The sequence below is a fragment of the Rissa tridactyla genome, chromosome 15 (genome assembly GCF_028500815.1).
Source record: "Rissa tridactyla isolate bRisTri1 chromosome 15, bRisTri1.patW.cur.20221130, whole genome shotgun sequence".
In the NCBI taxonomy this organism is placed as follows: Eukaryota; Metazoa; Chordata; class Aves; order Charadriiformes; family Laridae; genus Rissa; species Rissa tridactyla.
In genome coordinates, this window is record NC_071480.1 from 14,527,276 (window position 1) to 14,550,400 (window position 23,125).

The 23,125-nt window shown below is 41.5% G+C and overlaps 1 protein-coding gene across 7 annotated transcripts in view; it reads right to left on the reverse strand.

Annotated features, from left to right (window-relative positions):
• The window catches only part of CEP112 (centrosomal protein 112), a 171,584-nt gene that overhangs the window by 74,452 nt on the left and 74,007 nt on the right, over window positions 1-23,125 (reverse strand). For all 7 annotated transcript variants that reach the window (XM_054221303.1, XM_054221301.1, XM_054221308.1 and 4 more), the window contains one exon: window positions 15,498-15,680. In XM_054221303.1, the coding sequence (XP_054077278.1) occupies window positions 15,498-15,680 (183 nt within the window). The remainder of the gene's footprint in view (window positions 1-15,497; window positions 15,681-23,125) is intronic.

Sequence of the window (23,125 nt, forward strand, 5' to 3'; positions counted from 1 at the left end):
AGAGCAGGTAAGAATTAATTGGTACCTCTCCCCCCCACCAGAATTTCAGATGCTGAAACTGTTTTTCCCTTTATTGAACCAGCTCGGCCTAGACTGGCTTGTCCCGCAGTGACATGTATATTGAATACAAATCAGACAGCATAGCTTTAAATCTGTGTTGCAGCTCTCATTTCCAATTCGAGAACTGTACTATAATCATAAGCTTCTGGTGGATGAAAGGAAATCAGCTCTCTGAATATTAGCTAATGCCACATTTGCAAGTCCTGAAGAGATCTGTGCTGTTTAAAAAAAAAATAGATCATTTCTCGTGAACCTATATATATGAATCGCTTTGTACTGCTCGACTGATAGAAGCGATGCCTGTGCTGGGATTAAACCCTTTTCATCATAAAACCTCATCTGGTTCGGAGTCCAAGTCCATCAAACCTTTTCCCTTTAAAGTCCCGCCTTTGATTCTACATCAATTTATTCAAACCGCAGCTGGGTGGCTGAAAACGAAAGGACAGCATCATTTAAACCAACCATGTTCCTAACTTGAAAGAAGGGCTATAATTAAAAAAATGGGCATAAAAGAATGGAAATGGGATAATATTTTTTAATGGTAGTTCAAAGGCCGACAGATGTCAGAGCCTTTGAAGATGTCAGTACACTGAGCAAGAAGTTGCCATTAAATAGTTTGCCTGAGAGGTGAAGCAGCTTTTTAATGACTGAAAAAGCCCTTGCAGACACATCCTTGTGTTTTTAATTTGTCAGAGTTTCTGCAGTATTTTCTGATTAATGACACATGATTATAACTGCATAGCATACATATTTTTATACTTGGTTAGATGAATACTTTATTCCACATTCCTTCAGTGCCAGATAAGAACAGGAAAGCTTTACTACAGAGTCCAAAACTATTCAGATTGCTCAAATATTTATGGTAATTCGAGGGGATTGGCCAGATACAGAGCTACTATGTGTTGCTACCTTTTGTTCTTTAATGGTGCTATTACTACTGCCATCACAACGCGCCCGCATTAAGTGAGACACGAGCCAGTAACGTATTGTAGCCTTCTTGTGCACTAAACAATCACAGCTTTCATAATTCACTGACGAACAAAGTCACCAAATCAAAATAACATTTAGAAAAACGCCTCAATTGATCCTAAACAATACAAACAATGGCTGCCAATCTATTGTAAGTGGAAAATAACTATTCTCAGAAAAAACCCAGATTGCTAGGAAACATCATGTTCAGAGGAAAAGCACCAATATTTATAAATGCAGATAAAGTCCCCATCTTGGGCTGAGAAGATGCTCCTGCAATATCCTTCATCTCTCTGTTAATGTATGCACATTTTGTTTCTCTATTTTCACCATGAATGGAAAATGTAGTAGCCCAAAACCCAGGGACAATTTGTTTTGCTCCCAGGAATCGGCTCTCAGATCGCTACAAGAGTCTGTTGTGAAAGCCAAGAGGCTGCCAAGCCGAGCCCAGGGAAGTGCCCCGGCCCTGGGGAAGGACAGGAAAAGCCAGTACTGCGTGCCCTGCCTTGTATCACGCCTTCACATGAAAACACGGTCATTACAAGGGAATTCGGTTGATGTACTATCCTTTCTGCTCTTCCAACCTAGACTCAGCTTTTAATTGGATCATAAATAGAAATACGATGAACTTGGCTAAAACTCAATGTACAGAGAGATTGGAGGTACCTTAGCAGAGCTTTGTGAAATCAGTTGCGGGTGTCCCCAGAACATTCACCTGGTTTCATAAGTATGAATATTTGGCTTGTTGCAATCCATATCCATCAGGAACCTCTTTGTAATAACCGTGCACTGCCTACCACCACCACCACGAACTTCCTCGAGGGGAGGAAGATAACTGCTGGGCACGCGCTGCTACCCGGACGTCGCAGGCATCGACAACTGGAGATGAAGAAAGCTGTTAGCAACCAACGTTCTGCTCTGTGTTCAAAACACCGTGCAGTTATCCAACTGCAAAAGCAAGCGCTGGAAATCTTGAAAACGAAAAGTCAATGGCTGCAGAGAGAAGAAATGTAATTCTGAAATTTAATTCTCCCAAAGGTACTTATTGAATGATTACAGAGTCCTGCTAGGAAAAAATATAACTATGTTAGAATTCCACTATAAAGAACGTGTAGAAATGTACTACTTTCAGTACAAACAACTGTAAATCCAATTTCCAACTAACCTGCAGCTTGCTTTCCCAAGTTATTCTAAAGTTACCCTTCAAAGACAGTTTTATTTAAAAAGCAAAACAAAACCTAATCTACCACGCATCACTAGAATACTTGAATTTACCATCAATCTCACAAGGTTTGAAACCTCAGTCTGCGTACATTACACTGCACACTTTTGCCGCTTTCCCTAGAAAATAAACCACACGCGCACGCGGCCAGAAGCTGCTCCGCAGGATGGGGTGGAAGCGGCCACCAGGAACAGCAGCTACGGCCAAGGTGTCGACCGGCGCAGCGAGAAGAGCTGAGTCCCTCTGCCACCCACATCTCAGGAGCTTGGCAGATCCTGGGGCTCTCGGCAGGAGCGTGGGGACAGGGGCAGGCTCTGGGTGTAAAAAGGCAGGGGAGCGAGCTCTACTCGTCCATTTCTCCCCAAAGGTTGTTCGTGTTGCCATCACACAGAAACGTGGTACTTTCTGTTCCAATATTATTTTAGCATTATGGTAAAATTAGGAAAATAAAATAGCGAATTTTAAGCAGCTATAATTTAGCTGAAACAAAACTTCAGAGAACAAAGAAAAGGCACTTCTCTAACCTGTGGGACTTTCTGCTGAATTTCAAATTAATTTTACAAACTAAAGGAACATTACCCACAAAAGACGTATCAGACTCATGAATAAATATTACAAGATTCCTCTAAAATGGGAAACGTCAGACACCCTGAAAATGATGCTTTGTCACAGAAACCCATACAAGCATGCAATGTTGAGCCATTCAGATTCTATCCATTAGAGGGCAATAATACACACACACACACACTCTCACACCTACGCACACAAACACGCACGCTCTCTCACACACCTCCAACTGACTTTTGCAAGAAAAGTAGTATTTTCTCTCTAATATTACCAATGGTATATCGACAGCTTGGGTCCTGTTCCATTCTCTCCCCCTCCACTCCCCAAGAACAGTATCCAACAGATCAAATGTTACAAAAACAAATCATTCTTTAAATTTGCTTTCCTACAAGGAAATCGATACAACACAGATTTAGAAGGCTTACAGTTAGTTGTTATTAAACACGGCTCGAGTAGATTGAACAACTAGCATTTATATATGTAAACCTTTATAAGGGTTCCCAAACTTTGAACAGACAAAACATGTTCTTCCCGGGCTCATCTCCCACCTGAAGTCAAACACTTTTCCTTTTCTAGTCAGTGGCGTAAGAAACCTTTGATAACAGCAGCCACTGCAGACGTGGCAAGCACCCTTCAGATGGCTCTTAACGCCACAGACAAACCACGGAAGGGCATTTTTACTATGGCATTAGTAGAGCCACTCGAGGGAAGCAGCTCACATGCTGTGTCTTCTGCTTTCTTGCTCACACCATGTCAACCTACCAATAAACCTCATTGCTTATCATGGGGCTCAACCTCCTGCGCGCTGCACCCGCTTCTAACCCCCCATAGGCACATTTATGTTATGAGCTTACTGGCTTATATTTTCACTACCACGACATAGACTCAGACCCCTGAGAGAATTCCAGCAATACAAATAATTACCATCAGCCCCTAAACTACTGCTTGTCAACATCTTACTAGTTCCAGGATTGCTGGAGCTTAGAGTATCACACGGGCACCTGGAGCAGTCATGTAATGACCAGTGATTCCTATGAGCATCCAGACTACAGTGATTTGTGCTTGGGGTTTTTTGTTTGGGTTTTTTGTTTTGTTTTTTGTTTGTTTAATACATTACTTTGCAATGACCACTCTGTATTTCACTAGAAACAGTAATTGAGGTAATGATTCCAACTAACAGGTACTTGTTTCCATCGCCTGCTGAATAAGCATTAATTTTACGTTATACTAGATGTTTCATTGAAGATCTGAATTCAACTTTGTAAGGTCCAAGATGCAGACGTAGACTAACACACGGGTCGCGTGTGCTACCCCAGGCAGCACTCATGTGCCCTCGACAGGGGCAGCCACCTCGAACTTGGAAATCCCCAGTGACACCAGATCAGCAGGAGAACATCCAGCTATTTTCATATATCCCAGCCTGCTCCATGTTTGCAGTGGCTGCCTTTCCAAAAATCACTTTCCCCGCTATTTCTCTTTTCTGAAGTCATTTTACAGATGCCAATACAGCAGAAAGCACAGACTACAAAAGAATTCAAGCTGTCAGAGACAACTTTGGAAGAACTGTATCACCCGTATGAAAGATGGAGTTCACTCTTCCTGGGATTTTCAGGTCTGTTTCAAGTAAAAACACCGTGTCAGGTTTTTTTGTCTTCTTTTCTTTTTTAAAACTACATTGGTGGTGTTTCTATGAACTCTGAAGAAGAACTCTAAAACCTGAAAATGGAACGTTTACAACCAGGCCAATATTTTAGGGGCCAAAAATAAAGTTCACTTATTTGCAATATTTCAGGAGGACTTTCATACATATGAATACAAACTACTATGAGATGTGTAATTGCAGTTTGAAATATATTGTTTTCTCCATTAAACAAAAATCTACAGCATCCCTGACATCGATTTCTGTCATTTTGTCATGATAAACACTCAGGCATTAAGTACCTTCCACATCATGCACACAGGCATGATTCCAATTAGTGCTGAATAGAAGACAAAATGTCAGCCTAATAAGCTTCAATTTGCAAAGTCTTTGAACATTTGATGATATCATCACTTTGCCAATCATTTCTTGTACTTTGGCTTCTTTTTTTCCACATCACCTTCCCTGTCAAAAGACAGTCTTTCAAATGTACAGAAACGGAAGACATGAACAACGTCAGTCATGGGTCTGACTGAGCTAAAAGATCCAAAACCGACTCCCCCGTACATCCACAGAGAACTATGATGTGCACAATATTCCCTCAAAGCTAATTTGCTGCCAACATGTAGAGTAATTGGGGGGAGAAAGTCTACTTTAAAGTCATACTGTGAAAAATACCTTTTCGTATGAAATCGACACTAAAGACCTTACATCACTGTCAAAAGTCTGTGCCACTCTTTCAAAATGAAGAAACAGTATTTGTTAAAGTACGATGGCAATCATTTCTCATGTCTTCAAAGGTGACTGGACCAAAGGACAGCTCTGCTGTCTGACTTCATATTGAAAATACTCTATTTTATAATAATGTATTTTCTTTCTAATTTGTTTCTAAAAAAAAGAAATAGTGAAAAAAGGTCAGTTTCCAAGAAGAAAAAAGGACCACTTGCAACAAGGGCATATACAGTTCTGTAAGCTTGAATGTACACACCTAGCACACGTCCAAAGCCTATAGCTGAGGACACACAAAGCTTTGTCTATCTGGAGTTTCTCCAAATACATAGCCTAAAATCCCTGCACTTATCTGGGTTTGAGGGAAAAGAGAAACACAAAACAGCAGCAGAAAAGACAAGGAGATAATGAATCAGGATGGGAGGTGTACAAAAGAGTCCGTGGGCCCTCCAAGGCCCTGCCTGAGGACCAAACGCCGAGTCCCAGTTCTGAAAAGGAGAGGCAGGTCGTGGTCTCCTCTGAGCTGAATCCGCAGAGCAGGTGGGCCACAGCGGGGCTGACCAGACACACGACCAGTGACCGACAGGCTGTTGGGACAGGTCCAACACCATTCCTGGCATTGCGCCGGGCTGCCCCACTTCTAAGGTTTGCACACCCCATGGAGCCCGGTCAGGAGACCTTCGCTGGCACATATTTGTTACTCGCTGCTCAGAACTGGCAGGAGACAAAACCCAGCCTACACCGCACGTGGCGTGGCATGGCAAGAGTCGGCCAGTTTTGGTAGAAAAGGAGATCGAGCAGCTTGGAAGGGGTGGATCTGAAACTGCCTCCTGGCGCTGAAGCAAGGGGAGGGAGTTGGGAGGACACACCAGCACGGCACCGGCGTGAGGAACGGTGCTGAAAGACTGCAGAGCACTTGGCTACCCCTCCAGCTGATGGGTTAGCAAATTCCTAACATCTGAGGCAGAAACGGAGATTTCTCGAAGAGTTGCTGCAGACAGCGGGGTTAGGCCAGTGCAGAGATGTTTAACAGCGAAGGGCTCAGCCCGGTGTCTGTGCCAGTAACATCACCCTTCATATGCGCAGATAACCCATCATGGGGGTTTGGGTTGGTTTCTTTCCCCCCTCATAGCTCCTGTCTGTGAAATAGAGGAAAACCAGAGAATTCTTCCGTTTTTCTTCTCGACTAAAGCGATATAGGGAGGAATAAGCAGAGCAGTGGTAGGGCGCCCAGGACAGTGCAGCTTGCCATAAGCGTCTCAGCTGCAGTTTGTTACTGGTTTTCCACTTGAAGGTTTCTCTGTAATACTTTAATGTGGGAGCGTGCGGAGCTTTATGGATGGTCTCATATTTCTCAACTGACATATCTTCAGCCAAAGTATGTCAGCTACAGGAGAGGGCAAGGCTTTTCAACTGGCTTTGAGATTTCTTCTTCCCCCATCACAAACCACATAAAAGAAAAATACAAATAATCAGCTCTCCAAAATTGCTATTTATTACCTCATCATGAAACCGTCTACTGGACCCTGCAGTGGTATTGAGTAATATCATTACTTAAACCATAAAGAGGTTGTATTTATTGCTCAAAATTGGGAAAATTAGCATCCATATGGATCCTATTGTTTTAAGACCAGTAATACTGCCAAAACAAGTGGTGTTAACATTCCAAACTACAGATTGTCATAATTTCTCGTCTAGTGTTTCATTCTTTCATTTGGTATTTATAATACCTTTAAATTGAGGAACTGAATGGATCATAAAATCTCTCCTATCAGATAAATCATTTAACAGCTAGACTACTGTTCAAGACTTGATTTATGGTGGGAGTGAGTGAATGGAATTAACATCTGCTGACCTAAGGAAGAGAGACTAAATTGATTTTGGATAATCTTTTTCTACAGCAGGGCCAAGAGAAAAAGCACACGCTAAAAAATTTAACTACTTAATTTGCAATACACAGCACCTTAATAGGTAGTCACAGACAGGATATCCTAACCTCCATCCCTGGAAAAATTATGGAGTAAAACTCCATGAAATTAATTTCCAAGCATATGAGGAATAAAAGGGGCACTGGGAACAGCCAACCTGGATACACCGAGGGCAATTCATGCTTGACCAAACTGATTGTCTTCTACAATGAAATGACTGACTCTGTGGAAACAGGAGAACTGCCAACATCTTTTATCTTGACTTTAGCAAGGCTTTTGATACAGACGTTTATAGCAGGCAGGGACCAGCAGAGACACAGACTGGATGGCTGTACTACAACGTGAGCAGAGAACTCACTGGGCCACTGCGTTTGAAGAGCAGGTGTCAACAGGCAACCAGCTACAAGTGGCATTCCTCAAAGTTCAAATGGGGCTGCTACAGCTTAACATCTCCACCAAAGACTTGGATGATAGAACACAGTGAACCTTGTGCAATATTGTGGATGCATCTCTTGAGGCGGAAGTGGTCAGTATGTTGGAGAGCAGGGCTGCCATTCACATGGACCTCAAACTCTGCAAGCTGGAGGAATGGACCAGTAGGACCTTCAGGAAGTTCACCAAACTAGGTTTATTGAGCCTGCAGAACAGAAGAGTAAGGAGAAATCTAATTGCTGTCTTCGACTGAGTGTAAGGAATTGTAGAGAAGACAGAGGCAGACTCCTCTTGAAGGTGGCAGTGAAAGGACAAGAAGCTACACTTTCAAACTGTAACAACAGACATTCCAACCAGATATAAAAGAAAAGAAATTTCACAATGGATTAGTAAAATACTGGAGTACGTTGCAAGGTTGTGAAATCTTCATCATTGCAGATTTTCAAAACTCAGTTGGACTTGGCCCTAAGCAACGTGACGTAATTTTGAAGTTAGACCTGCTTTGAGTAGGAGGTTGGACATGATGACCTACAGAGGTCCTTCCAACCCAAATGACTCTATGATGCTGTGAAAAAACTTCAGTATGAATCCTGATATTATGTTAGAGGATGTCCTTTCAGCCATCCAGTGGAATGTTTGAAGTAGATACCGCGCTGCTGTTTTCCAAATTGCTGTACTTGTTCTATGGATTGGAAGAAGTCAACTTCCTTCTATTCAACAACTCTCTGAAGTAAATTATAAGATAACACTAAAAAGCAATCTTCAAAAGAACTAAAAAACATTCATAAAGAATACTGTGAGTAAGCACCCCCTTCTCTGTACAGCAGACATTTACCAAACAAGTTTAGTTGTAATATTTAGAACAATCTAGTATCACAGAAACTACATTCAAAAGAGAAGATTTAGACTCTCATACTTGGAAGTAATATCAATAAGCAACTTTAGGGTCTGGTTTTGCCATACACTGAACCTCAAGTAGAAAGCACGTGCTCTTTTTACTTCAAAATCAAGAGCTTATATTGTAAGTTGACCGTTTCTGCAAAGTAACACAGTGGTTTTGCCTCTCTGCATAGAAATTACGTTACACCATCTCAAATGCTGCAGTTACTATCATATTTGGTGTTTACTTATATACTTGATCATTTATTACTTCACTATTCCTTTATATAACTTTATATAACTTCTTAAAAATAAGCTCACACTATGTATAGCTTATTGTCTTATAATCATTCGTTGTAACCATCACACACAGACTCTACATGCAAAGCCACACCTACTGTATGTGCTAAAAACTGGCATAAAGATCCTTTACCCTGCTGATGAGCAAGACTGATGTCATTGGCTTTTTTTCAGATAAATTATTCTGTATTTCTTAACTATGCAGGAAATAATCCCTCATTCCTAAACAGGGAGTAATGGTATAAAATGAAATTACTGCCATATGATATACACCCTGCCCCTACACAAGTGAAATTATATACTCCACCTTTTCAGCTGCCAGTATTTAAAATTAAAACATGAAATGAATATAAAATGTTGACTACAGTCTAAAACCAACTACCATATATATTCAATTTCATATTCTATATACAGAAAGTCCATTTTGCTGAAAAGAACTCCATCTCAGAATCAGAGTTCATTTTATGTGATGAGCTAGTTTCTATGGCAACTGCTTCCTCTTTTACATACACTGTAGACACCACAAAACGTCAGTTCTCTCCTAAGCTAACTTAACATTTTTAATCAGCAAATGATAATTTATGCACCATTATGTATGGCTTCCAAAAATGTCTTCAGTAAATATTTCAAATGCCGAACAGCCTGAAGTATAAAAGGACAGAGGAGCAAGTGAAGTCACACCTCCTGCGCTGAATTCCTCACTATCTAATTTCACTTGTATCGTAAAAAGCGAGAGTCAAGGAAAAATGTGGAAGAGATCATAGATGATCGCCCACTACAGCACAAGAACACTTTGATGGTTCCACTAAGCGAGGAAGTGGCAGATGTTTATAGCTTGTTCAACAGCCTTTTGAAAGGCATCTCAAACAGAGGCAGCAGCTGAGAAGTGGGGACCAGAAGCTGAGGGCTCGACGCAGAACAACAAACGTGGCACGGCGGCCTCATCTGAGCAGGGAAGGGGACGGTGCACAGGAGGCACCACCTGGATGAAGGGCTTGATGGACGGAACCCCGAGCCTGAACTGTGTGCTGAACTGTTTTAGAGCAAAGGCCCATTTTTCCCTCTCATCTCAGAGACCGTGTCTATGATACAGCCCAAATTCTTCCCACGGCTCCTCCGCATGCGCTCAAGCACAGCTGAAACTAGCTGTGTGGATTACCAGAGCCCAACATGGGACGGTATTTGAGTCTTTCCCCAGGAAACCGGTGCATTTGGCCGTTTCATTGAACTCTCAACTTCACCACAATACTATTAAAGCCCAGTTTGAATGTCTCTATAGGACCCATCATCAGATCCTTGATTTTAGTAGATATTCCCCATCAATGGGATCCAGCCCAACCCTGAGTCAGCAGACTATGAATAACAACCAAGGAAAACCACGCGAGCGCTGCAACAAATACTTGGTACTTTAAATATTTTACATCGACAGTCCTGTTGATTACCCTGGGCTCATCGGTGGTAAATTAAACATGCTGCAATATAGTCATAAAGCTTTTGTTTAGGAAAGGCTAAAAGGGAACGGCTGTCTGCCTACAGAAGTCTGACCGTCAGCCCAATAGCTACTCTCCAAGTAAAATATAACAAACAACTATTTAGATTGCAACTCCATTATTTAGATTGTCTGCAGAGAAAGCCTGCATAGCAAACAATGCATTTCTTCTCATGCCAAAGACATCCTCTACTGAGAAAACAAAAAGAAGTCAAAGAAAAAAACGAGTCACAGAATTTATTTACTCAAAATTGTATAAAGAAGTGACTTCAGTAGCACCACCGACATCTGAATGCTTCACAGGCTACATCTATCTGTACCCTCCAGACACCATCAAGCAAACTGCTTCCACAGATACTGGAATATCATCTCTGTGGAAACTGGCGTTTGGAGGTATTAGAACAATTACATGAAGTAGAAGAGTTGATCAGTGATTTATCTGTGCAGTAAGAACGGGGTCTTTCAGATCAAAGTTTCAGAAAGTCTCCTATTGTGAAACAAATGCTCCCAAATTCCTTCTGTATTAGTACAGCACTGAAAAGTTATGCTACAGCAATATTTACACACAGATAGAAATTGTGCATATGTTGAGGTATTTAGTTATCATTAAACAAGTATATAATATTTCTATTAATTTTTTTTCTGTATTTTCTCTTGTCAATAGTTGATAGAGCTCTCCATCAGACAAACATTCAGACTGACTACACATACGGAGGCAAGATGAATCTCTTCTATTCCCCCCCCTTTGTTGATACAGTAATTATCTATACAGAACCATAAACACATACCAAGGATTTGCTGGAACGAAAATAACGATCATTGCTGGAATGAAAATAATGATCATTACTGTATTATTTTTTTTTATTGCCAACTCAACAGGCTCAAACAGCTCGGAATGAATTCAGACCAAACCAGGTGCAAAGCAACAGCTGCACAAAGATCCCTGTTCACAAGTGCAAAGAAGCAAATTTTCAAAGAGGAGAAGCCAGAAGAGAAGGGAAAGGATGCCCTATACATTGGGCCTCAGGGAAGGAGCCGCTGATTTCTGCGAAGGTAAAGCAAACGGGACGGTAAAGGCCAAGGGGATTACCAGAAGTGCAAAAAACCAAGAGAGGAAAAAGGAAACAGATACTTTGGCCATGGGAAAACACCTCATTAACTCTTCTCGCCACCTCCAGCCTGCTCCTTTTGTATAAGAACTTCCATTCTCAATGCGTGCGTTCGCGTGACTTCAGAACTGCTCGAGGTTTTCCTTTTCCAACCAGTAATGGTTTATACCGAGAGCCCTAAGATACCCCCAAACACCAATGACCTGCTCTTAAAGCGGCCTCTTTTTTGAGAGCGTGACCGCATATGTTAAAATGAAATATCGTGCCGCCAGTGACAAATACGGGCAAAACGCGCCTCAGCGCTTGAGCTGCTCTTGACCCAATTACCAATGGATGAAAACAGCGGACTTGCCAATTATCTCCTAACAGAACCTGGAAAGAGAATTCAGTTTCCTCACAGAAACTTTTCCTCTCGCTTTAGTGTAAAGCGCTATATTTGAAGTTACCAGGGTACATTTTTTTCCTTCTTCTTGCCCGCAGGTCAACGGTCAAAGAACAAGCACAAAAACGATCCAACTTCGTACAGCGGCTGGAACATGAAAATCTTTGAGCTGGTTGAGGGCACGTGTCAGACGGTGGGGAGAGAATGACATTCGCAGCATAAAGGGAAAATATAAGGGTACCACTGGCACCACAGCCCATCCGTTATTAAAATTTCCTAACCCTGCTATCTGATTTCGCAGAAGCAAACTAGATGTGTTATTCTCTGTAATCGGAAATCTTGCTTCAGAAAATCACCAACTCAGTAGCAAGGCTGTTTTTATTAAAACAAAAGCAAGATCTCTATCATCCAAGGAGTTTCTCTGTTTCATGAACTAATGTATAAAATAAAATTATTTAGGGAGGTGGGGAACGAATGGCCAACCGCACTGTAGCTTAAAAACGCTTCTTAAAAAAAATCCAGATAATATAAAAAAATCAAAATTAAACAGAAGTAGTGATTCTAAACTACCTTTTTTTAAAAAAATAAATCCTGTATTACTAGCTACTATTTAAAGAATAACAATATTATGGCAGTGCATAGAAAACGCATAGGATTTAAAAGACTACGAGAACACAGCATGGTATAAAAGCCTTTGAACTGCTTTGACTTTTATTGACCTACATGTCAATTTACTCCTCCCCAAGCATTACAACCGTAGGTGAAAAAAAAATCAAAGCAAGCCTCCTAGAAATGGATAAATCCAAGATCTAAAGTGGAATGCAATTTTTATCCAGAAATTCATCAGCAATACAAAAGGTGATCCACTTAAATCAAGTTCCTTTCTTGAAAATATATTGAACTTGTGTTTCAAAGAAGCAGTAACATTATTTTATATTTAATTAAAATCTGGCAGTGCACTGAAATCTTAATTTTTATTCTTCAGTTCTGATCAAAGCATTAATAAATGTATTCATATTTGAATAAAACCGAACCGGTTTGTATACTATCTTTCGCAGTAGCTGAAGACCTACGTGAAAGTAGAGACCTTGGATACGCAATAAAAAAACCACAATCTTTTCAGTACCAGTATAATAAATTGTTCCGCAGTACTCGGTCATAGCTGTGTTTAGTAGTATTTTAAACATTCGCTACTCTTTCATATGGAAAAGGATTTAAGAAAGCATAACAGTGAATACCTTTGATAACGGTGCTTTCACATCATTCACCAAACATTGAACAGATAGGTCCTTCAAACCGAGCTACCCGGATGTGATTAACACCAATTATTATTTAAATTTTTTGAAACACCCAGAAAACATACTTTTCATTTAGCAAAGCAAAATGGCCTCTTCTCCTGTTTCATCACGCCTTCACTGTAATATAAAGCAGTCCTAAAAATTACTGCTGCCAAACATGGTTCAAATCTAACAGGTTTTTAAAAAGCTACGTCTACGTAAACTCATGAAATCACTGTGATGTCTTTATTACGAGGCTGCCAAATCCTTCATAAAGGACACTGGGCATTAGTCATGTCAGGTGTCCAAAACATGCGTTTCAGTAAACATATGCAAAGATTAAAAAATTTTATTAAAAATATGTGCCATAATTCCATAAGAAACACCGGTATTGTTTGTTGACCTCACTGCAAAGACAAGAGCGAATTTCAATACAAAGACCAGAGGAAGGAACGAAGAACGATTTATTTCCCAAAATGGAAAAAATATGCGTCCTTGAAAGCTGATAGATTCCTCCTAGAATTTAAATAAGCAACAGCTCTTCTAGTCAAAGGCAACCGCATTTTCCTCCCTGATTTACATGTCATTCTCACGGCAGCAATGTTCCAATGACTGTACAGGGATATTCAAACTACAAAGAAAAGCCCTGTAAAAAGGCCAAAGTTTTTGCTATTCAGACTGCTCAGATTTTCCTAATTGCTGCGATAATTTCCAGCTTTCTACACAGCACCTGTACTAGCATTATAAATCCCATTGCGAATAGAAAGCACAACCAAACCTTGGGCCCCAACCTTTGCCAGAAATGACCCACAGGAGAACAAAATAGAGATACTCACAAGACACCTCCCAGATTCTCTGAATTTGCTTAAGAAAGTCCCTTTACCTTTCCATTCAGTGGTATACAGAGCAATATGATTAAGTGGAATGAACGCTGGCGTGTAGACAGACTAATTCTATATCCTTCTAAAACTGTTTTTTAATGCGAGTGCTCCAGCTCTGCCTTTGTAGGCAAACACAACGTCGGGAATGCAGGTGAGAGGATGATACAACTTTGAAAAGGCAGTCGCAAATAGCTGTACAGTTAAGATGCATCTTGGGCCGAAGTAAAAAAATCCAAAGATAAAAACCAGTCCCTTTAACAATTAAAGTCTTTGTTCACTATTACGACAGAGTGGAGAATAAAGGACAACATTTAATTTTTCAGAAGCCACCTGAATATCCTCTTCCCAAGCATTCTCACAAAAGTACCTCTCATTTTCCTTGGAAAACCGTAATGGTGGAAGTGGAGAAATAAGTCCTGGTTCTGCTCCATATCCCTCATCCTCCCCCAAAAAGCCGTTTGTTTCCCATAGACTTAAGCCAGATTTCGACAGAGTCTGAGTCGTCCAAAAGCAACACAAAAAAATTAATTTCAAAATTAAATATTCAGTTTCACTTAGCTACGTTATGGACACAGCCTACTAGTCCACAGGAGAGTAAAGTGAAAACGCCCCGATGTCAGAGCCTTACATCTCATAGGGAAGGCGGTGGTGCGCGGAAAACATATGTCGTTAAAGATGCCTTACCAAAATGTCCAGTTTTGGTATAAAATAATCCATGCACGATAAGTAATTCTAATGCTGATTAGGAAAGATTGTTTTCTGAATACTCTTTAAATACAAATTTTTAAATATTGCCATTGCAGGCCTTTTTAATACAGGCTGTTAGTAAATACACCATGCCATCCTTACAAAATATATTGAAAAAAACGCAATAAGATGGTTTTTCGAACTGAAAACTCATAAAGATCATTTTCCATGCTGACAGTGCGCATTTCATCCAGAAGTTTGAAGAGTCAAATGCTACCCCAGCTGGGGGTTATTCTGCCAAATGGCTTCCAACAGTGACCACAGAGATGGAGGATGGGAGGGGTGCGTGTGTGTGGAGGAAAATAAACGTGATTGTAAGCAACCCCAAACCCACATCGCCTTATCAAATATCCGACATACGTAGCCAAACACACAAAGCAGATCTAGAATACAAAACTGAAACAAAAAGACATGAACAAAATGAAATAAAGCCATTTGTGAGTTACCTGCAGAGATTTACAACAAAAAAAGCATACGAGTGAAGCAGATATAATTCACATGGATTTGCCCAGGAAGGAGAAAAGGAGGGGTGAGTGTGAGGGCTGTGGGGGGAGAAGAACAGATACCTTTTTTTCTTAAACAAATCCATCATGAAAGAAAATGAGACAAGATTATAAATAGGCCGAGTTATAGCGCACCATGGGATTTTTAATCTGGCTACCTGTGGTTTTTGCAGTTAAAGCCCTATTCAGCAGTGGGAAGGGAGGGGGGTAAGCGGGGAAAAAAAAAAAAAAAAAAAAGAAAAAGGAAAAACAAAAATCACATTTATGTGCCAGTTTCGCAAATGCTCACGCAGCGTGCATCACCAACAATGCTGGCAAACAGGAAACACTAATTATTAGCATTTTCTAATAAGCGTACGCCTTTCAAACATTATTGATCATTACCTGTCCGTCTCGTTTCCTGCATTCTTGAGTTTTACTCTCGTGCTCTGCCATGGCAGCGCGAAGCTGTTTTTCCAGTTTCTCGATTTCCCGTTCATGGTCTCGGACCAGGCAGTCCTTCTCTGCGTTGTGCTGCTGGAATAGGTGCGTCTTCTCCTGTTCATGCTCCAGCCTCAGCTCCACTATCTGATTGGACAGGGAGGAGTACAGTTCATCAATAGAACATCCTTGTCGTCATGACAACTCATCTACAGCTTAATTTTCCCCCTAATTTCTTCAAGTTGGCAATTTTATTTTTTACGTCACTGTTACCTCACCTTTTAAAAAAGCCACCATTAGCGTGACAGAATTCCTCCAGACAATCCCAACAATGGAGACAACCGAGCAAATCCAGCGCATCCTTAACCAATTTGTTGGTACAAATGTCGGCGCGTACCAAAAAAAAAATAAAAAAAAAAATGGCATTGTTGCATTCTGCGTCCGGTCCCCCCGTACCCTGCTGCTGCTCATCAGCAGGGCTGAGGATCCGAAATGGTTAATAGGCAGCCTGCTCTCCCCTTCGCTTAAGTATACACACACACAACCCCCCCACCCCAGCAATTAAATCTTTTAAAGATTTCTTTATGATTTCCAATGCGAAAGCTCTTCCTTCAATATTCCTCAAGGCTGTCGTATATACAGTTGCCTCTTTTTTTAAATAATAAAAAAAAAATGAAAGAAAATTATAAAAAACAAAGCTCTATTATCCCGTTGTCAGCTACGCTATCCCAACATAAACAGATGTATGTGTTCCAGAAGGGCACCTGCTGTGCTGCAAGCTTGCACCATGATTTCATAAGAAGCCCCTCTATTCTCAGGATCCTTTCCCAGTCCGCACCACACTGGATGCTGTGACCTTGGCCAGCCTTCGCCTCTCCCCGCTAGCCTGAATGGCAGCCCGAGACCAAGGGCCTGGTTGCCGCAGCTTTGATACTAATCCTCCCGCCTGCGCACAATGGCACCCTACCTGGCCCGCACACTGGAGCGGGCAGCCCGCCTTTGAAGCAGGTGATGAATAGGGACGGCAGGAAGCCGCTTCCCCACTGAACTCCGGGCCACACAGCTGCTAAGAACAGTCACTTGGATTTTTCTTCAGTTTTGGTGGATTTTGAAAAAGCTGGGGAGGGGAAGGATTGGGGAGAGAAAAAAAAAAAAAAAATCTCTTATCATGAATATGGTGGGTTATTTTCAGCGTGAGAAAAAAAGAAAAGGGAACGGGAGGAGCTGGCTGTGTGCGCGCCGAGAGCGCCCCGGCACCTTATCTTAAAGCTGTAGCATTCAATTCTGGAAGAATATTAGCTGTTGGCATAGCTTTCGGGTTTCAAATTTGAAGCGAAGTTAAAAAAAAAAAAAAAAGGCATTTTCTCAAACTACGGGTCGGCGTATTCTGGGTTTAAAAGTAGAATATGTCATCCGTGCTGCGGCCGGGAGCATCCTGCCGAAAACGGAGCAAGTAGAACAGATGCAATATTCTACGGTTTGACATATCTACATTATTTAATAATACTAAAGAGCTCATTAACAGACATCTGACATCCCCGAAGGAGTTAACCCCCCAGGAGGCACACATTATCTCTACTGGGCCTTCGATCCTTACACAAAGTTCTTTAAGTCAGGTTTTTGCCCAAGGTTTGTGTACGAAACTAGTTTCTTTGCAGATGCTAGCAGTGTCCGCATGCGTAAAGGAAAGAATCCTTCCTTCCTAAAATAATTGTAAAGGCTTCTCCTGGGTTATGAGAAAAGGCTTCGCCTGGGTTATGAGAAAAAACGTTCAGTGGTTTTTCATAAATCAGACCTGATTAAAAAGAAATCACGTCAACAAGAGAGGTCTTTTTAGTCAAACATTTTCTTTTCTTAATTACTGGATTTTCAGCTGGTTGTGCCATGTAAGGTCCAGGCTAAGACAGTCTGGTGTGGGGAACTGCAGTTATTTGGCTCTTCATGCTCTTAATGGATGACGAGAAGTGGCAGGAGCAGGAACGTGTGCTGGGAGGGGGCAAGGGACGGACCCTGCTTCTTCAACCAGCTCCACGATACACGGGTACATCACCACTTCACCCAACCAAAGTAATTACAGTTTTACTTAGCAATTTCTTCACTTACATTGTTTGTATTACAGACACAAGGTTTTTGAATGTAAGAGGTGAGAAGAGCTAAAAGGGATGGGTCCTTCTGCGCATGGGAGGGGCATCCCCCGTCTGCTACGTGGGGAGAGAGAGGGTGGCAGGGCGAGGGGCGGTGGGTTATAAAAGGCAAATTTGTTGGAGAAAGAAAAACCTCACCACTTAAAGCACAGTGTTCCCCACGATGTTTTTGTTTTGCTTTTTAGAGATTTCTGGCAGGGAGTAGAGGCGGAGAGAAGAGAAAGGATGGGGACGAGAGCATTTTCTTCCCTCAAGTTCAAAGACCTGGAAAACCCATCTTCCCTAATGAATATTACCAAGTACCCTACATTTGTGACCAACAAAACATGCTTTCCTGTAAAAATAACACGAAGTGACCGAGTGGCTGTTTGACTGCAGTGGTGAGCGTTCACTGAACCTCCTCCTCCTCTCCTCAGAACTGCTGCCAAGCACTACGCTTTCCCTGCCACTCCTCCCTCTCTCATTCTTGCACTGCTGTTGTTTGTTTGTTTGTTTTAAAAAGGAAAAAAATTAATGTATACCAACAAAAGGAAAAAAAACCCCAACCCATGCTGTTTTTCAGCAACAACAAGACTTTTTCATCAGAGGAAGCTGCATGAAAACTGTATTAATTCTTCATAAATCAGTATGGATTGTCTCCTCTTTGAGTCAGGGAGCGCCTTTATGAATGAGATAACAAAACCGCCTCCTTTAAAAATTGTATCATGTTGAGATCTTTCTGCATCTACCCCTAGATGCTTAGCACCCCACCAGATTACATTAAAATGTCCGCTCAAACGCAGCGCAGAAGGGCCTAGAAGACAGCCCGGTTTAGGTGCTATACATTTCAGACAGACAAGCAACACGATATGCACAATGGGAATTAGGGGCGACGCTGAAAAGAAACATTCATTAAATAATAGTGTGCGCCCTATTACCATAATCAGATCGTATTCATTGTGGCTTAGATGTTTCCTCATTTTGCCCTCCCGAAGATGAAAATCTCTTATTCTCTTCTCTGCACATCTGTTCCGGCCCGGACGCTGGAACAAGCCGGGCTGTCAGACCCCACAGGGCTGTTCCATACCATGATGTGCCGTTAGTATTGAGTAACACGAGAATTCTAAATTCATGAATTCCTCTTGACTGTATCCTTCGTTTTTTAATTATTTCCGCAACAGAACGACAGAACCTTATCCAAGGTAACAGCCAATACCTGGTTAACTAAGCCAGCACCAGAATTACACCATTTATTTTTAAATCTCTGCTTTTACCTGAAATTTAGCAATATTCCCTTACTCTTGCAGAGAAAAGAATTGAAAAAAAGATGACAAAATTCTTAACAAAAAGCTGAAAAAAGATTAATCCAAAAACCGTGACAGTCTTTTGCCATTCACTCACATAAATATAAACGGACACACACGCGAACCGTCAAACAAATCTGGCAACGTGGATCGAGCCCGTCCCACGGAGGACATGGCTGCCCACGAAGGACGCCCTTCCAACCACTGCGCCCAAACCTGGAGGTGCTTTAGAACCACCTGCTAAACCGAGAGACAATCTAATAAAGACCTACAGTGAAACCACGCTGCTGTTAGCGCTGTTGGTACATCTGAAGAACAAAGATCTACAGTAAAGAGCCGGCTGATTGCAGAAGATGTTTTCAGAAGCCAAATACTTGTAATATAATCGATGCCGGCAAATACCTTTTTAAAGTCCCTAACATAGACAAGACCTTCTACTATCCAGTTTTTGCTTTTGCATCACACACTAAGTTTAGGCTTTTCAATTTTAGAACAATTTTGACTTGTTCTCAAGAACAAGCATGCCTTTGAAATTCTTTTTATAGTCCCCAAAGGAGGGAAAGGAAATTAGTTAGCTCACTACCTCTTTGAAAAATGTAACTGCTACAATAAATATTTGACACCAAAGTACGAAAATTCATGTAAATTTATGTCCACAATTCCAGAAATATTGTAAGTAACACGTATATAAAATATGGTTTTGCACGGCAGGATGGTTTTATTAGCGCTATTTTGGCACGATTGAACTTCTGAGGCTTGAGAAGCCACCAGTAAGCGACACACCTCATGGCAAAGAGCTGAACTCACTCGCACAGCATGCATGTAGCACCTCTGTTTTTCAGCAATTCTATCTTACAAGCATTTAAGAGTGTTTGTATATCAGGTGTCTTCATTAGCATTACTCTCCTCAAAAACCAGCCCCAACCGCTGCCCAGCACCACACACGATCTATCCCCAAATAACAGCTCTGGTAAAATCTAGCGGTTTCTGTCTCCTAAGCCTATAAATAAACGTGCGTGTTTCACAAGGATACGGGGATTACCCATCTCCGCAAATACACTGCTTCTAACAGTAATCTGATATAAGAGGCTGGAGGATGGAGTATTAATCATGCTGGGCTCTGGCTTAGCATAACTTTGGGCGGAAAAAAGGAATCTCCACTGCAAGGCAAGGGAGAATACCAGAACTACTTTGCAGCAGATGAATTAATGGATTTTAAAAGTACACCTTTTTTTGAGATTTTGCTATCATTTGGAAGACAAAGTACTCCCAAGATATAAGGCTGTAATGAGCCGAGGGCAGTGAAAAATACATCAGTGCAGAACCATATATTACCACTGAAGTAGCAAATACATCCAGGGTAACGTACATGCATAGCGAATGGGTTTTACTTTCTATTTCATTGCAGACTGCAATAATTTAATTGGCGTGACTGTGTTTCCTGTTATACTTCACCTTATAATCAACCACTAATAACTGTATTTCAACTGCAAACCAAGACTTGCAAGAAATTCTCCAAGAGAGCCAAGCTGGGCTCTTAGCCAGACTGCAGTTTGACTGGTCCTCCCCACCACACCACCACACCTCAGCGGTCTCACTGTGTGTAAAAATTATATACCCGATCTGTAAATTTTTACTTACAAAGGCCTTCCAGAATTTTAATATTTTTAAAGTACGGGCAGCACAAATCTCACATCAATCCTCCTGTCTTCCTAATCCTCCTGCCGTGAGTAAATCCGTTAGTAAATCTCCAACCTATCGGAAACGCAGTTGCATCCCTGGGATTCCATCACCTACCACCCGACAAACACCAGGAGATTCCACCCCCTGTCCCAGTAAAGCCAATATTTCTGCAAACAGAAATATTTCTTTAAAACTATTATACTTTGAGTCACTGCAAATATCTGTTTGTAGCAGGCCCTGGTACAGAATTTACTGTACGTAGGCTTTGTTTGGGGATTCAGAGTTTATCCAAGGACCTTCTTTGAACACCGAGAAGTGACTCCACAGGCCTTCGCAGCCTGCCTTGCTGTTTACCGCAGGCACCAATTTACGTTCTAGGAATGATCTCCCCTCTCCGTCTTCCCCCCGAAGTTGATTCTGTTGACTATACAGGGAACTCCGGCTTTTAACTCGGAATCACACGCAAGTTAGATGCCTGAAGGAGACAGTGTAAATACCCATCCGTCTGGTTAACAAGTCTGTAAACAGCAATGGTACAGCGCGAAGAATTTCCACCCACTCTTTACTTGGAGGTTACATTCGTATCCTTTTCCCATTTGTGAGTTTTAGCTGTATCATAAAGTGAAAAGTTGATGTTGCCGATCGAAGAAACTATTCCTCAGATATTTTGCGCAAATGGCATTCATCTGTGTGTTAGGATGGTTCAAAGGAAACATTTATGCATCCTAGATTCATTTATTAAATGAAATTTATGCAGCTTGTTGCTGATGACATGAAAAATTTAGAGCCTCCGCTAATGTGCTCATTTGGCCTTCATGCAAGAACAGACTGTATTTCAATTATCTTAGACTACAGACAAAGGAGAGAGGAACAAAGCTTTTTACAAAGACTGTGTCCTTACAACTAAGCCAGCATATTAAAAACGGATCGTGAATCTCTGAATATAACCGGACTGTTTAAAGCACAGCTAAGAAATGCCTGGAACATTAGTCTGTCTGAGGAATACCGTATTTCAAGCACATCTTTGCAAATGTTTTCTTCACTTGAGTGGGTAACAGATCGGTCAAAAAGCAGCTGGAAGAAACAGAACAGGAAGAATGAGGCCAGAAGAAAAGCGAGGGTGTAAGTGCAGTGCCAGGAACTCTTCACGGAGAAAAGGTGCAGGGACAAAGCCAGCGGAGCGTTATGCTTGTTATCTCTATTCGTGTGTCCAGCTGAAGGCCTCCGAAGGCATGAGCATGGCACTGGAGGCACAGTGTAAGGTGCACACATGGTGACCGTGTCTTCTGATAGGACCGATGATGTTTGTGGCGGTTCTGAAGACGAGACCACCAGCTGGAAGATGAATTGAGCTAAAAGTAATATACCAAATAAACACAATGGGACTGTAAACTCAACGCATCCAATGTAGAAGCAGCATTTCACGCTCCTCCCTTCCTACCTTAGAAAGGCAGAGTCACCACAGTTGAAGCAAGAGCTAATGAGGAACGGTAGCTGCTGAAAAGCCCACTCATGCTCAACAGACCCTTCAGCCCACATCACCCCTCCAACTGACCCCTTCTGCAGGACGTGCCTCTCCAGTGCTCCCAATCCACAGGACTTAAGTGACATTTCTTCAGCCTAAATAGCTCTAGGCTCCACTGCACTGGCTTTTCACAGCCACTCCCAAATTCTTTTTTCGGACAGAATCTATTTTCCCTGAGGAGCGTCCTTGCCAAGTCCCATCCCCGAGTCACAGCGGTTTCTTGCTTTAATGCTTAATCCCCACTTTTTGCTCTGTTCCTTACCTAGGCCGTATTTTCCCCTCTCTCTCACGAGGTCACAGCCTTTACACCGCGCTCTCATACACAGAGTAACACAGAATAACAATCCTTATTACCTAAATACACTTGAGTAGATCTTCAAGGGAAAAATATGGGAACACACCCAGGTCAAAAATACCCAACCTTCAGATAAAAACACAACCGGCTCAAAACACCCTACCTCCAGCATTCCCAGGGATTATCACTACAATTTTCAGTGAAAAACCCAGCATCATCTCAGCCTTGATCATCCAAACGCTGGTGAAACTGGCACAAAGCTAAACAGCTAAAAATTAGCAGGAGAGATGCCCAACCATTAAATGTTAATCTGAGTAGCACTTTACAATATTTTTAAGCAACTGAGCATGAGATTGTGCTTGAAACCTTAATATTAAATGGTGTTGCTAGCACTGAATAAGATGTTTGTTTTTAAATATATACATTTATATATAAAAACAATGGTTGTGTTAAATTTGTATTTTACGTGAGAAAACCTCATTCTTTTCTTTAAATTAACCTCACTAGGAAGTTAGAAAAGACAAGACATACAGAAAGATCTAAAGAATATCCTTTTTCTCCTCTTAATAATATTTTCCTTTGCTCCAGCGCACTGCTAAAACAAGAACAATTTCCCAACACTACCTTGGATACTTGTCCTTGCTGCTGGCAGGTAAGATTAC